At 42.5% G+C, this 13,174-nt stretch overlaps 1 protein-coding gene across 1 annotated transcript in view; it reads left to right on the top strand.

Annotated features, from left to right (window-relative positions):
• LOC146712270 (alpha-2-macroglobulin-like) overlaps window positions 1-12,717 on the top strand; it is a 41,091-nt gene extending 28,374 nt beyond the window's left edge. The window contains exons 24-36 of the mRNA XM_085451993.1: window positions 1,065-1,241; window positions 1,492-1,567; window positions 2,456-2,612; window positions 3,191-3,265; window positions 10,067-10,229; window positions 10,300-10,487; window positions 10,987-11,199; window positions 11,695-11,816; window positions 11,927-12,017; window positions 12,104-12,172; window positions 12,253-12,358; window positions 12,504-12,548; window positions 12,651-12,717. Coding sequence (XP_085308119.1) covers window positions 1,065-1,241; window positions 1,492-1,567; window positions 2,456-2,612; window positions 3,191-3,265; window positions 10,067-10,229; window positions 10,300-10,487; window positions 10,987-11,199; window positions 11,695-11,816; window positions 11,927-12,017; window positions 12,104-12,172; window positions 12,253-12,358; window positions 12,504-12,541 — 1,475 coding nt within the window. The 3' untranslated portion in view covers window positions 12,542-12,548; window positions 12,651-12,717. The remainder of the gene's footprint in view (window positions 1-1,064; window positions 1,242-1,491; window positions 1,568-2,455; window positions 2,613-3,190; window positions 3,266-10,066; window positions 10,230-10,299; window positions 10,488-10,986; window positions 11,200-11,694; window positions 11,817-11,926; window positions 12,018-12,103; window positions 12,173-12,252; window positions 12,359-12,503; window positions 12,549-12,650) is intronic.
• The last annotated feature ends 457 nt before the right edge of the window (window positions 12,718-13,174 follow it).

Raw genomic sequence — 13,174 nt, 5'->3', positions numbered from 1 at the left:
TGGCTGGCAGTGAATGAGTTAATAGGGTCAAACTGTTTCATGGTGTTTAAACAGTTTTTTGGTGGACACAGTACATATCCTGGATCTGCTGTTGATGTACCAATTGCTTGTCTAATCTTATGGATTTTTTCTGTGAAGAATTTGGCAAAGTCATTGCAGGCCATGGTCGAATGAAGTTCAGCTGCCACTGACACAGGAGGGTTTGTTAGCCTGTCAACTGTAGAAAATAAGACCCGAGCATTATGGCTGTTTTTAGTGATGATGACCCTACGCCACACAGCCCCAGAGCATCACACAGTTGGTATGATGTTCTTTCTATGAAATGATGCGTCACTTTTAAGCCAAATGCAACAAAACTCAAAACGTTTTCTCTTCAGTCCATAAAATATTCTCCCAAATATCTTGTGGAGCATGGAGATGTTTTTTAGCTAATGTGAGATAAGCTTTTGTGTTCTTCTTGGTCAGCAGTGGTTTTGTCCATGAATGCTGTTTTTGCCCCGTCTCCTTTGTATTGTTGAATCGTAAACTCTGACCTTTACAGAGGAAGGCAAGGCCTTCAGTTCTTTTCGGTGAGTCGTCGATGTGCTAATGGAGTAATTTCGGCCACATCTTTTCTAGTTTTCTCAGTTTGTGGATAATGGGTTCCAACATGGTGCACTGGCGCTCCAAAGCTGTAGAAATTGTTTTTTAACCCTGTCCAAACTGATAGATCTCAAGACTCCAAATATTTCTGGGAAGACTGAGTTTCATTTCACCAACCAGACCCAGGCCTGATTAAGGCCAGACCTGCTGGATCAAGAAATCACTCAAGTACAATCTGTTTGACAAAGGGAAGCAGGCTAAAAGACGTCCAGAAGAAACACGTCGTTGCCATGACCAAAACAAATTCTAAAATAGGTTAATCACAGTCAATCTTTGATTTTCAGTTTGGATGTTTTTTCGCTCAGCAAATGAAATCATCATTTAAAATTGCATATTGAAGTATTCAGGTTATTTCTGCCCAATAATACAAAGTTGTTTTACGCTAGTTTTGTTAGTTTTAGTGAATCCGTGTTTTTGATCAGGTGACATCCTCGGCCGGGCTCTGAAGAACCTGGATGGATTGCTGCAGATGCCGTATGGATGTGGGGAGCAGAACATGGCTCTCCTGGCCCCCAACATCTACATCCTCCACTACCTGAAAGGCACACAGCAGCTCACCGCAGCCATCATGGAAAAAGCTACTAACTTCCTCACCAGTGGCAAGTTTTTATTGTTTCCTCTAAGAAGGAAATCATTTGAATCACTTCAACACACACAGTTCAAGAAACAAGCCGACAGGAGGCAGAACATTAGCCGCAGTTTCTGGTCAAATGCGTCATTTTCCTCATCTGTCAGCAAGAGTCATTGAATTTCCCAAATCTCGATGTACACATGCAGATCCATAAACAAATGGAGTCCAATCATCACCATAGCAACAATGTCTCGATCATGGTGTCCCTGTTGTTACAGGATACCAAAGACAGCTCAACTACAAAAGTGCTGACGGTGCTTACACCACATTTGGAACAGGACCAGGAAACACTTGGTGAGAACATCACTGATCAAACATGTCACAAACCAGAGAGGTTACACTGGTTTTTAAATATCCCACCAAACAGAAGACGTTTCTTGAAGTTTGACTACCCATTAATAACATAAACATGTCTACCTCTAATACTTAAAATAATTCTCCATTTAATCCTTTGACTAAGCCAACATTAACAATACCTTTTGGTTAATACTGTGTAATTTAGTAGGTAGGAAGGAGCATTAGAGCCACATAAAAATGTTATTGATCATTATTAGAATAAAGTCGAATTTTAAAGCTTAAAGTTATTTTACTTTAAGAAAACATCTAAATGCTATTTCAATAATAAAGTCTTAATACTGTTTTGTGAAAAAAGTCAAATTCAAATCTAAGAAAACAGTTGAAATGATTGTTGTTTCAAACGACTGCTATACCCTGTATAAAATGCCTTGAGTAGATGTAGTGAAATAAATCAGTGGTCTTGTGATACAGCATAGATCCTCTTTATTTCACGAGCGTGGAACCATCGGTATCCTTGCATCTGTACATTAGCAGCCATTTCCTTTTATACAAATTTAACCACATGCAGCTTTCTGCACCACTTTCTGCTTTTCAGTGTACTTATACTTACTGCCACGCTGTTTTTATTGCTACAATGACTTGTTACTAAAACTGAGTCTGAAGTACGATTTCACTAATTCAGAGGGGAAAGCAACCGTGGCAGTTTGTCCTGAAATAGCTGTGATATCCACATTTCTGCTTTTGTCTCAAAATACATTTTCAAATTTAATCTTGAAATTTCAAGTTTATTTTCAAAATGATCAGTATTTCTTTCTCTTAATGTGACCTCGCAGCCAAACATTTCCATCATTGTAAGACGTGTAAGTGTTGTTTTCTTTCTGTCAGGCTGACTGCGTTTGTGGTAAGAAGTTTTGCCAAAGCTCAGTCTTTCATCTTTATTGATCCCAGAAAGATCGAAGAGTCTAAGACCTGGCTGCAACATAAACAACAAGAAAATGGCTGTTTTGAAAAGTCTGGGAAACTCTTCAACAACGGAATGAAGGTAACCTGCAGTTCTTCGCTGTTAGACTGTGGAAACAGCCTCCAGTCTGGATTTAACAAATTTTATTAATAATGTCATGCATACATGGAAAACACTGTACTACATACTGTAATAGCTCACACCAGTATATTCTATTATTTTATTTAAGAAATTATTTCCATACATCTTGTTCCATTCACACCAGCACTGCTTTCTTTGTAGCATTCACACATATTTATACTAAATACAAAGAATGCACTAGAGACCAACTTGGGATTAGTATATTGCCCACAAATATTTGACATGCAGGCTGGAGCAGCTGGGAATCAAACCACCAACCTTCTGATTAGTAGATGACTACACAAACTGTTTATAAGGTTGGGGAAACCCGAGGTGAAGAAACATCCATCTCACTGGAAATACAATGTCCAGATGAACAAAATCAACTTCCTGTTCATCTCTTTAGCTGGATGTTTGAACATGCATGAAGACATTGATGATACTAAAACCACATGCAGCTGAAAATCATTTTCATGACTTCATATCCCTGAATGTTGGTGCACTGATGATAAAGTGTCTATGATGTCTTCTGTTGACAGGGTGGTGTATCTGATGAAGTGACTCTCAGTGCGTACGTTACTGCTGCCTTCTTGGAAATGAATACATCCCAACATGTGAGTAGAGTCAAAGAATATCAAGGTATTCAACAAAAAAAGGAGTAGAGTTTGTGCTGCTCAGCCATGGAGTTAGGTTTAACCAGCAGTCTAGCACCCTGCTGTTATGTGCTGGATTGTCTCATGGGCACCTGGGGTCTTGCCTGGTGTGATAGACCCCAGCCTCTATGGATCTTGTACTCAGAGCTTGTTCTTGTGCTGCCATGTTTAGTGCCTCTGTGCTGTCTTTCAGTCCAGCTTTTTCCAGCCACTGGTAGGATTTCTGGGTATCATCTACTTCCTCTATCTGCCGGTGGTAACATACTGTGCAGGGGCCTGTCCTTCCATGATGGTTCCTCGCCTTCCTCCTCTTTCTTGAGTTTCTGCTGGCTGAGGTATTCACTGAGCACGCTGTCAGTTGGGGCCATCTTCCTCGTACTCGTGAATATTCGTTGTTTCATCTTGGAATGTGGTGCTGACACTCACCAGTCCCTGGCCTCCTTCCTTCCATTTAGCATGCTGGACTTGGGGTGAAACCCTCCATGCATGGTTAGGAACTTTGTCTTGATGTCAGTGGCTTCTACAGGGAGTGCAGAGTTATTAGGCAAGTTGTATTTTTGAGGAATAATGTTATTATTGAACAACAACCATGTTCTCAATGAACCCAAAAAACTCATTAATATCAAAGCTGAATGTTTTTGGAAGTAGTTTTTAGTTTGTTTTTAGTTTGAGCTATTTTAGGGGGATATCTGTGTGTGCAGGTGACTATTACTGTGCATAATTATTAGGCAACTTAACAAAAAACAAATATATACCCATTTCAATTATTGATTTTTACCAGTGAAACCAATATAACATCTCCACATTCACAAATATACATTTCTGACATTCAAAAACAAAACAAAAACTAATCAGCGACCAATATAGCCACCTTTCTTTGCAAGGACACTCAAAAGCCTGCCATCCATGGATTCTGTCAGTGTTTTGATCTGCTCACCATCAACATTGCGTGCAGCAGCAACCACAGCCTCCCAGACACTGTTCAGAGAGGTGTACTGTTTTCCCTCCTTGTAAATCTCACATTTGATGATGGACCACAGGTTCTCAATGGGGTTCAGATCAGGTGAACAAGGAGGCCATGTCATTAGTTTTTCTTCTTTTATACCCTTTCTTGCAGCCACGCTGTGGAGTACTTGGACGCGTGTGATGGAGCATTGTCCTGCATGAAAATCATGTTTTTCTTGAAGGATGCAGACTTCTTCCTGTACCACTGCTTGAAGAAGGTGTCTTCCAGAAACTGGCAGTAGGACTGGGAGTTGAGCTTGACTCCATCCTCAACCCGAAAAGGCCCCACAAGCTCATCTTTGATGATACCAGCCCAAACCAGTACTCCACCTCCACCTTGCTGGCGTCTGAGTCGGACTGGAGCTCTCTGCCCTTTACCAATCCAGCCACAGGCCCATCCATCTGGCCCATCAAGACTCACTCTCATTTCATCGGTCCATAAAACCTTAGAAAAACCAGTCTTGAGATATTTCTTGGCCCAGTCTTGACGTTTCAGCTTGTGTGTCTTGTTCAGTGGTGGTCGTCTTTCAGCCTTTCTTACCTTGGCCATGTCTCTGAGTATTGCACACCTTGTGCTTTTGGGCACTCCAGTGATGTTGCAGCTCTGAAATATGGCCAAACTGGTGGCAAGTGGCATCTTGGCAGCTGCACGCTTGACTTTTCTCAGTTCATGGGCAGTTATTTTGCGCCTTGGTTTTTCCACAAGCTTCTTGCGACCCTGTTGACTATTTTGAATGAAACGCTTGATTGTTCGATGATCACGCTTCAGAAGCTTTGCAATTTTGAGACTGCTGCATCCCTCTGCAAGATATCTCACTATTTTTGACTTTTCTGAGCCTGTCAAGTCCTTCTTTTGACCCATTTTGCCAAAGGAAAGGACGTTGCCTAATAATTATGCACACCTGATATAGGGTGTTGATGTCATTAGACCACACCCCTTCTCATTACAGAGATGCACATCACCTAATATGCTTAATTGGTAGTAGGCTTTCGAGCCTATACAGCTTGGAGTAAGACAACATGCATGAAGAGGATGATGTGGACAAAATACTCATTTGCCTAATAATTCTGCACTCCCTGTATCTCCTCCTTTTGCCAGCTTATTATCCCAGCAGGGTACCTGATGACGGGCAGGGCGTAGGTTTTGATAGGCCGGATCCTGTTCTAACATTCAGCGGACTCCTCAGGATTTGCCTGATCCTCTGCAGGTACTTGGTGGTAGCAGCTTTTCCAGCAGCCTCTTTGTGGTTTCCATTTGCCTGTTGGATCTCCAAGTACTTGTAGCTGTCCTCTATGTCTGCAATGTTGCCTTCTAGTAGTTAGATTCCCTCAGTTCTGACTCTTTGTTGTCATCCGACTACATTTCTCCAGTCCGAACAATATTCCAATGTCGTTGCTTTATATCCTGGTGGTGTGGATCAGTGAATCGATGTCTCGTTCACTCTTGGCATACAGCTTGATGTCATCCACGTACAGGAGATGGCTGACAACTGCTTTATTCCGTAGTCAGTATCCGTAGGGACAGAGCATCTCCTTGATAGATGGTGATTCTGCTATGGGCTTGAAGTTGGCCTCTAGTGTTATACGCCACATTCCCATTGAGTTCTTGATGAAGGCTCTTAAAGTCCTGTTGATCTTGTACAGGTCTAGGCATTTCAGGATCCAGCTGTGGGGCATTAAGTCCTAGACCCTCTTGTAATCAATCCAGGCAGTCTCGGCTGATTGTTACAAGTAGCTGGTGTTTTGCACCTCTGGTATTCTTGCCAATGAGTGGGGCACAGGAACATGTGTCTATTCATCTTAGCCACTATGATGCCTGACAGGAGCTTCCATGTGGTACTGAGGCAGGTTATTGGTCAGTAGTTGGATTGGACCGATGGGACGATCCCTTCAAGACTGTCCGGCCAGTTGGATGGGACTGATCCCTTCAGGACTGTCCGCCCTACAGTTAGCCATTCTGGGTGTCTCTCGTCAGCTAACAGCTGGTTCATTTATGCTGCCAGATGCTCATGGAGTGCAGTCAGCTTCTTCCACCAGTAGACGTGAGCCATACTAGTGTATGGCAAGGTGCTGGCCAAGGCTGTTAGTCGTTGCTTGGCAGTTTCCATGGACAGCTTGCTATACTTCTTCTTGGGCACCGTCTTTGTCACACCTGTCTGCAGCTCCGATAGTTGGCTAACCTCCCTCCTTGATCTTAGCCTCTAGTCTCCTTCTTGTGGCTGTTCAACCTGTAGCCAAGCATCTCTCTGATCACTGCTGCTGTACTGTAGATCAGCTTGTTAGTCTCGATAATCGTGGCTGTATGTATCGCATTTACATCATCTAGCAGATCTTCACATCTTGGTAACCAGCTACGGGGATTCCAGTTTTCAAGTTTTGCCATGATCCTATCTTTCAGGCCAGTTCCTCTCGCACTATAGCACTTGGGGCTTGGTACAAATCTCGGGTGGAGGTGATGACATCTCCCCCCCTGACCTGTCGTCCTGGCTCCCCCTTGTCGTAGCATTTGTGTTGCACCTCGTCAATCTCTAGCTGTGAGAGCAATACCCTTCTTTCGAATGTTGGAACACTGAGCTATTAGTGTTTTCACCGTCAATGTGGATGCTGGGTATCGAAGATTCCATAGGCCCCTCATCCTATTCATGTAGCCCCTTCTGCCAGGGTTACTTGTATAGTAGCATTCCAACAACGCCCTATTTTCATCTCTTGCCCACCAGTGCCTTCTTGTTCCAATAGTTGATCCGGGCGACGTCCGAGCTGGTATGCATATATACATACATACACAAAAGTGTATAAACCAACAATATAATATACAATCTAACAGAGGTGGGACCAAGTCATTGTTTTGCAAGTCTCAAGTAAGTCTCAAGTCTTTATCCTCAAGTCTCAAGTCAAGTCTCAAGTAATGTCAGGCAAGTCAGAGTTGAGTCTCAAGTCACTGGTGTAAAAGTCCGAGTCAAGTCACAAGTCTGAAACTTTGAATTTCAAGTCCTTTCGAGTCTTTAAAAAAAACAAAAACGAAAAAATAATGTTGCAGTTATGCTAAATGTAAATATTAGACCATGTAATTTTAAAATCTGTGTTTTTCTCAACACATGACAAAATAGTGAACTTAGAAAATATACACAAATTGTGAAATTGCACCTCTTTAAAATGCAGCTCAATTAAACCTAGCTCCAAGAATAATTTTCACCGACAGTTCTGAGATAAGCTGCATGTTATTCTTGGATGCGGTTGTAGGACCGGCTTTAAAATCGCATGACAAAAATATCATACACATTAAAAAAAACTGCATCACCAACGTAGCCTGGACAACATTTGCTAGTTAGATGAAGTCAGCTATCTCATCTTAGCATATTTATATGCATATTTATAATTATACGGTTCTTGGAGTGAGTGCATACACTCATGAAGTTTAGTAACTTCAGGTCACTGCAACAAGCCCAGGTACAGTTTACCGACGGATGGGTGCAGGACCTTGAAATGCACCGTGTAGAAAGTAAAGACCATCGTACGTATCATAAGTTTACCAGTCTCACAAATCGTCTTCATAAATACACATTCGTTAACCGTTTATTAATATAACCTTTGAGCTCAACGGTAATTAATTAGCAGTGGAAATAATTTCTGGTAGCATCACAGAAATGTAGCAGTGACAATAATACTGTATGCTGTAATCGTACTGGGCAATTAGTGATACAAAACAACTGTTTTACCCTGTGAATAAAAGTATATGTTTTTGTCAATGTACCATAATAACAGAAGCGAAACGCAATATTGTGTCAGGACAATTCACTATTTATGCACAATAAATAAAGGAGCATAGCGCGACAATTTCTGTTCAGCACCAGACTTGCTTGTAACCTATATCACTAATTATGTTATGAAAATGATGTATTAACTACAACAGCAGACTGACCTTCGTGTAAATGCTTGGAGCAGACTAACCTGTGAGCTGGAGTGTTCTGGGACGTTATAATTGGTCTTTGAATGGCTGCAATCCAGTCGCCTCTTTGTTACTTCGGAAACATGGCTCGAACAATTTCTCTTCAACGACGTAATCCGATAACAACCGATCTCTTTACCCGTCAGCTTCCCGTGGCTGTCATGCGACCGGCTATTGCAGTTAATAATACAACAGCTTCTTGCCATTTTTGTGTTTCTTTTTATCGCTGTGTGACTGATTTCAATTGAAAGCCTGCGTGCGCTAGTACCGCTTGCCACGAGTTCCCAGAATCCTTTGCGGTTCTACCCGTGAATGACGTCACATTTTCAATCTCTATATAATATGCATGTTAAATTTTATAATTGGGGTGAAATATCAAGTCTTTTCAAGTAAACCGGTTCAAGTCCAATTCAAGTCCCAAGTCATTGGTGTAAAAGTCCAAGTCAAGTTACAAGTCTTAGAATATTTTTTCAAGTCAAGTCTAAAGTCATAAAATTAATGACTCGAGTCTGACTCGAGTCCAAGTCATGTGACTCGAGTCCACACCTCTGCAATCTAATATATATATTACATATACCCCAAAAAGTTGATTCTGTTCATCTGGACATAGCGTTTTGTGGGAGAAACGTTTCGTCACTCATCCAAGTGACTTCTTCAGTCTCAGCTGACTGCAGGTTTCAATCTTATAAACAGGACATTTGCATAATGACTGAAACCAGCCCACTGAGGGAACAGTGGGCTGGGAGGTCAGTTCCTTAATCGTAATTATGCATATTCTCATGACCATTGATCAAAGACCACTGATCAAGCACCACTGATCAATGGCCATCAGTACCATTCACAGAGAGTTGGGCAATGGCTGCAATCACAGCATTGTAAGATGGCAAAATATGTACCCTTAGGCCCCCTCCTCGATTCAGAGATGGTCTCTCCTTTTTCACGTAAATGGCCTCCTTGACCCTACACTCAAACCAGCGTTCCTCCCTGTCCAGGATGTTACATCCTCATCATTGAAAGAGTGTCCACTGGTCTGTAGGTGTAAATAGACTGCAGAGTCCTGGCCTGACGAGGTGGCTCTTCTGTGTTGTGCCATCCTCTTAGCCAGAGGTTGTTCGATTTCCCCGATGTATAGATCCTGGCAATCCTTCTGGAACTTAACACCGTACACTATGTTACTCTGTTTGTGTCGGGGTGGACCAATTTTTGGCGCAGCGTGTTTTGGGGTTTAAAAGCCACAGAGACACAGTGTTTAGAAAAAAATGTGCCTCAGCTGCTCCGATACTTCTGACACATACGGGATCACTACAGGTTTTCACTTAGGCAGCAGTTGTCCTTCTCTCCTGGATCGGCTGGAGCTTAGGTTTACGGTACACATCAGCTTTTAAATGTCCTCCATCCCTGATGGAAATCTCACAGTCTAAGAAGACTAACCTGACACTTTTCATATCCTCCCTGGTGAATTTGATGTGTCGTTCCACCGAGTTAATGTGATCTGTGAATTGTGGAACGTCCTGAGAATTGATTTTCACCCAGGTCATCCACATACCTGAACTCTCACCAGCAAGAACTGGTATCACCACCCAACCTGTACAGTGTTTTTTCAGTATGTTCTTTATATTGTAAATACTACTAGCAGATTGCTCCACTCTTTGCATGATCTGTACTTTCCTCTAATTGCTGTGTTTTCTATTATCACACTGATGTTTTGAGTGACTGAATCAGGAACTCTGCCTCCTATTCTTCTCACACTGGGTTTAATGAAAGAAGATTTCTGTTTGTCCATTAAAGTTCTTTGTTTTGATCTTTTAAAGGATCCTGTGATGAACAAGAGCCTGGCTTGTCTCAAGGAGTCTCTCAGTGACCTGAGCAACACCTACACTACAGCTCTGCTGGCCTATGTGTTCACTCTGGCAGGAGACGTGGAGACCCGTGCTCACCTTCTGCAGCACTTAGACACAGTTGCAGTGAGGGAAGGTGAGTTATCCTTTAGCAGGACATCATTCAGGCTTCATTAGCATCACTGTGACTGTTATTGTGTTTGTAGGAGGTTTCCTCTACTGGTCTCAGACAGCAGCAGAAACATCAGCCTCCCTGTCAGTGGAGATCAGTTCTTATGTGCTGTTGGCCAAACTCAGCGCCTCCCCGACTGCTGAGGATCTGGGATATGCCTCTGGTATTATCAGGTGGCTGACTGGGCAGCAGAACTATTACGGAGGCTTCTCCTCCACTCAGGTACGACACCACCCGAACAGTATGAAGCTCATCTTTGAGTACAGTCTTAGACAAAACCAGGGACAGAAGAAATAATACTGAAGCTTTCAGTTTTCTATCAGATATGTAAAACAGATTTGTTTTAGCCAGGCAGAGAAGTTTTTATTCTTTAGTTAGAATATGACATTTAAGTCTAAAAATTCATTGTTTTTACAGAATAGCAATGTTACCTCAGACTTCTGTACACCAACTACACGTAACAGCCTGTAAATAACAGATCACCTGCGAGTTTATACCTGTAATTTCTATACTTTGATAATTCTCAGTTAAAGATATTTTAACCTGTTTAACGTTTATTTAACCAGGAAGTGAACTTTGGAAAACTTGAGATTAAGGATCTCTTTTGTGAGAGGGTCTCAAAGTGACACAGGCCGTTTTAACTTAATGTCTATTCCACTTAAGCCCATGAAATATGGAGACACATGCTGTGTGTGTTAACCACAATGAATCCATCCTGTAGGACACGGTGGTGGCTCTTCAGGCTCTGGCTCTCTACTCCACTCTGGTGTTCAGTGCTGAAGGTTGGAGCACAGTGACAGTTCAGGCTCCCAGCAGTCAGCTGACGTTTGATGTAAATCAGGGCAACAAACTGCTCTACCAGGAGGAGGCGCTGCAGGACGTGTCAGGAAAATACAGGCTGGAGGTGAAGGGCACTGCATGTGCTTCAGTGCAGGTCAGTGACAGCATCACGTGAGAAGCTCCTGGTTGATGTCAGAGAAAGAGTTTCTAATTTTTCTTTTTCCTTATACAACTTCAGAGAGCATTAGCATTGTCACATGTAATAAAGCTCATCTTGCACATGTATTTTCATACCCAATAAAGACATTAGACCTGGCAGTAATAACTGTAGAGAGTACAATGCTATTTTAAACTAAATTGGAGAACTGAGCAAAAACAAATGAACTTTCTGTCTGTATCAGAATCAGGGAAACTATTAATCCCAGAGGGAAACTGAGTTGTCATAGCAGCAAATATACAACAAACATCAAGCACTCGTATAAATGAGTGTAGATATAACAGAGATCCTCATATTAAGATGAATATAGACATATAGGTATGACTATAAAAGTATGTGTGCTAATATGTGTCATGGTGTAGAACAGTGACAGCAGGGTGCATTGAGGTGTGATTAGTTCTGTTCCACACGTGACCCAAGTGTGTTTCCCAGATTTCTGCCACCTACAACATCCCAACACCTGCTGATGTCACCACTCTCAGTGTGAGAGTCCATCTAGAGGTCAACACCAGTGAATCTGCTAGACCCAAATTCACTGTGCAAATACAATCACTGTAAGTATGTGACAGGTGAGAGGAGCGCTCTTTACCCGTGTGGAGGAACTGCTGGTAGATGAAAAGCAAGTGTGCACACAGGTCAGTATAATCACACTGTTCAAACACAGGTACAGTGGAAAGGAGGAAACTACAAACATGGTGATCCTGGACATCAAAATGCTCTCTGGATTTTCCCCAGACCCCGAGTCTTTGAAGAGTGTGAGTAATTAGACAGATTCTACCAACGAGTGCATCTCATGTGATAATTGTGAGGATAATAATAAAATGATGTCATCTCCTCACAGCTCAAACGTGGCCTCCTGGTGAGTCGTGTTGAGCAAAAGGAGGATCACGTTCTGGTGTACTTAGAGCAGGTAAGTGAAAGTCACCGTGGGGACACCAGATGATGATCTTTGGTACAAACTGTGTCTGCGATTGTTTCTGTCTCGTCCAGTTATCAAAGGACACAGCCATCAACCACAGCTTAGAGATCATCCAGGAGCTCCCAGTGGCCAACCTGAAGCCAGCCGTGGTCAAGATCTATGACTACTACCAACCAGGTCCAAGTCTAACTAAGCTTTACTCCAACAGCACACTGACACACTTCAGAGGATCCATCAGACTGAACAGTTCATACAAGCTGATGTTTCCATCAGTGACTCAGAGAAATGACACGTTCATGTTTTTCTACCATGTTTCTGTCAGGTGACCAGGCTGAGACCCAATACATGTTTGTCTCGTGAGCTGCAGGTACGAAGCTGTAACAACACACACCTTTCACACACGTTCATGTTCACAGCATCAATGCAAAGAACTTTGAGCTTTTACTAACTTGTATTCTTCGTCTCACAGTTTGAAGAAGCTGTGGCTGGTCCTGAGGTTTAAACCTGCATTTGAATAAAGATACTTTTCCTGCTCACATGTGTGTAAGCGTGTGTGTTAACAGCTCCAGTATTATTAGTGCTTCTTTAATAACAGGCTTCATTATTAATAATCGGCAGAATGGAAAATATAGTGCTGTGAATGCACCGCTGAGACTGGCCTCATGCTGCATTTCTGTCTTTGTGCAGGTTTAGACAAAAACAAAAAGGTGCAAGTGGGCAACAAGTGGGCAACAAGTGGGCAACAAGTGGGCAACAAGTGGGCAAAACATTAAAAAAGCTAAACGTGCTCGTGGGAGACATTCAGTGACAGCTGGCAAGTGACGTCCACAGAAATACAGACAGAAACATGTGTGTGTGTGTGTGTGTGTCTGTGTGTGTGTGTGTGTGCGTGTGTGTGTGTGTGTGTCTGTGTGTGTGTGTGTGTGTCTGTGTGTGTGTGCGTGTGTGTGTGTGTGTCTGTGTGTGTGCGTGTGTGTGTGTGTGTGTGTCTGT

The sequence above is a fragment of the Copadichromis virginalis genome, linkage group LG3, assembly GCF_057382275.1.
Source record: "Copadichromis virginalis isolate Kocher_CV1m ecotype Utaka linkage group LG3, C_Virginalis_male_GT1.1, whole genome shotgun sequence".
Lineage (NCBI taxonomy): Eukaryota > Metazoa > Chordata > Actinopteri > Cichliformes > Cichlidae > Copadichromis > Copadichromis virginalis.
The sequence above is the reverse complement of the archived record's forward strand: the minus strand, read 5'-3'. Positions and strand labels throughout refer to the sequence as shown.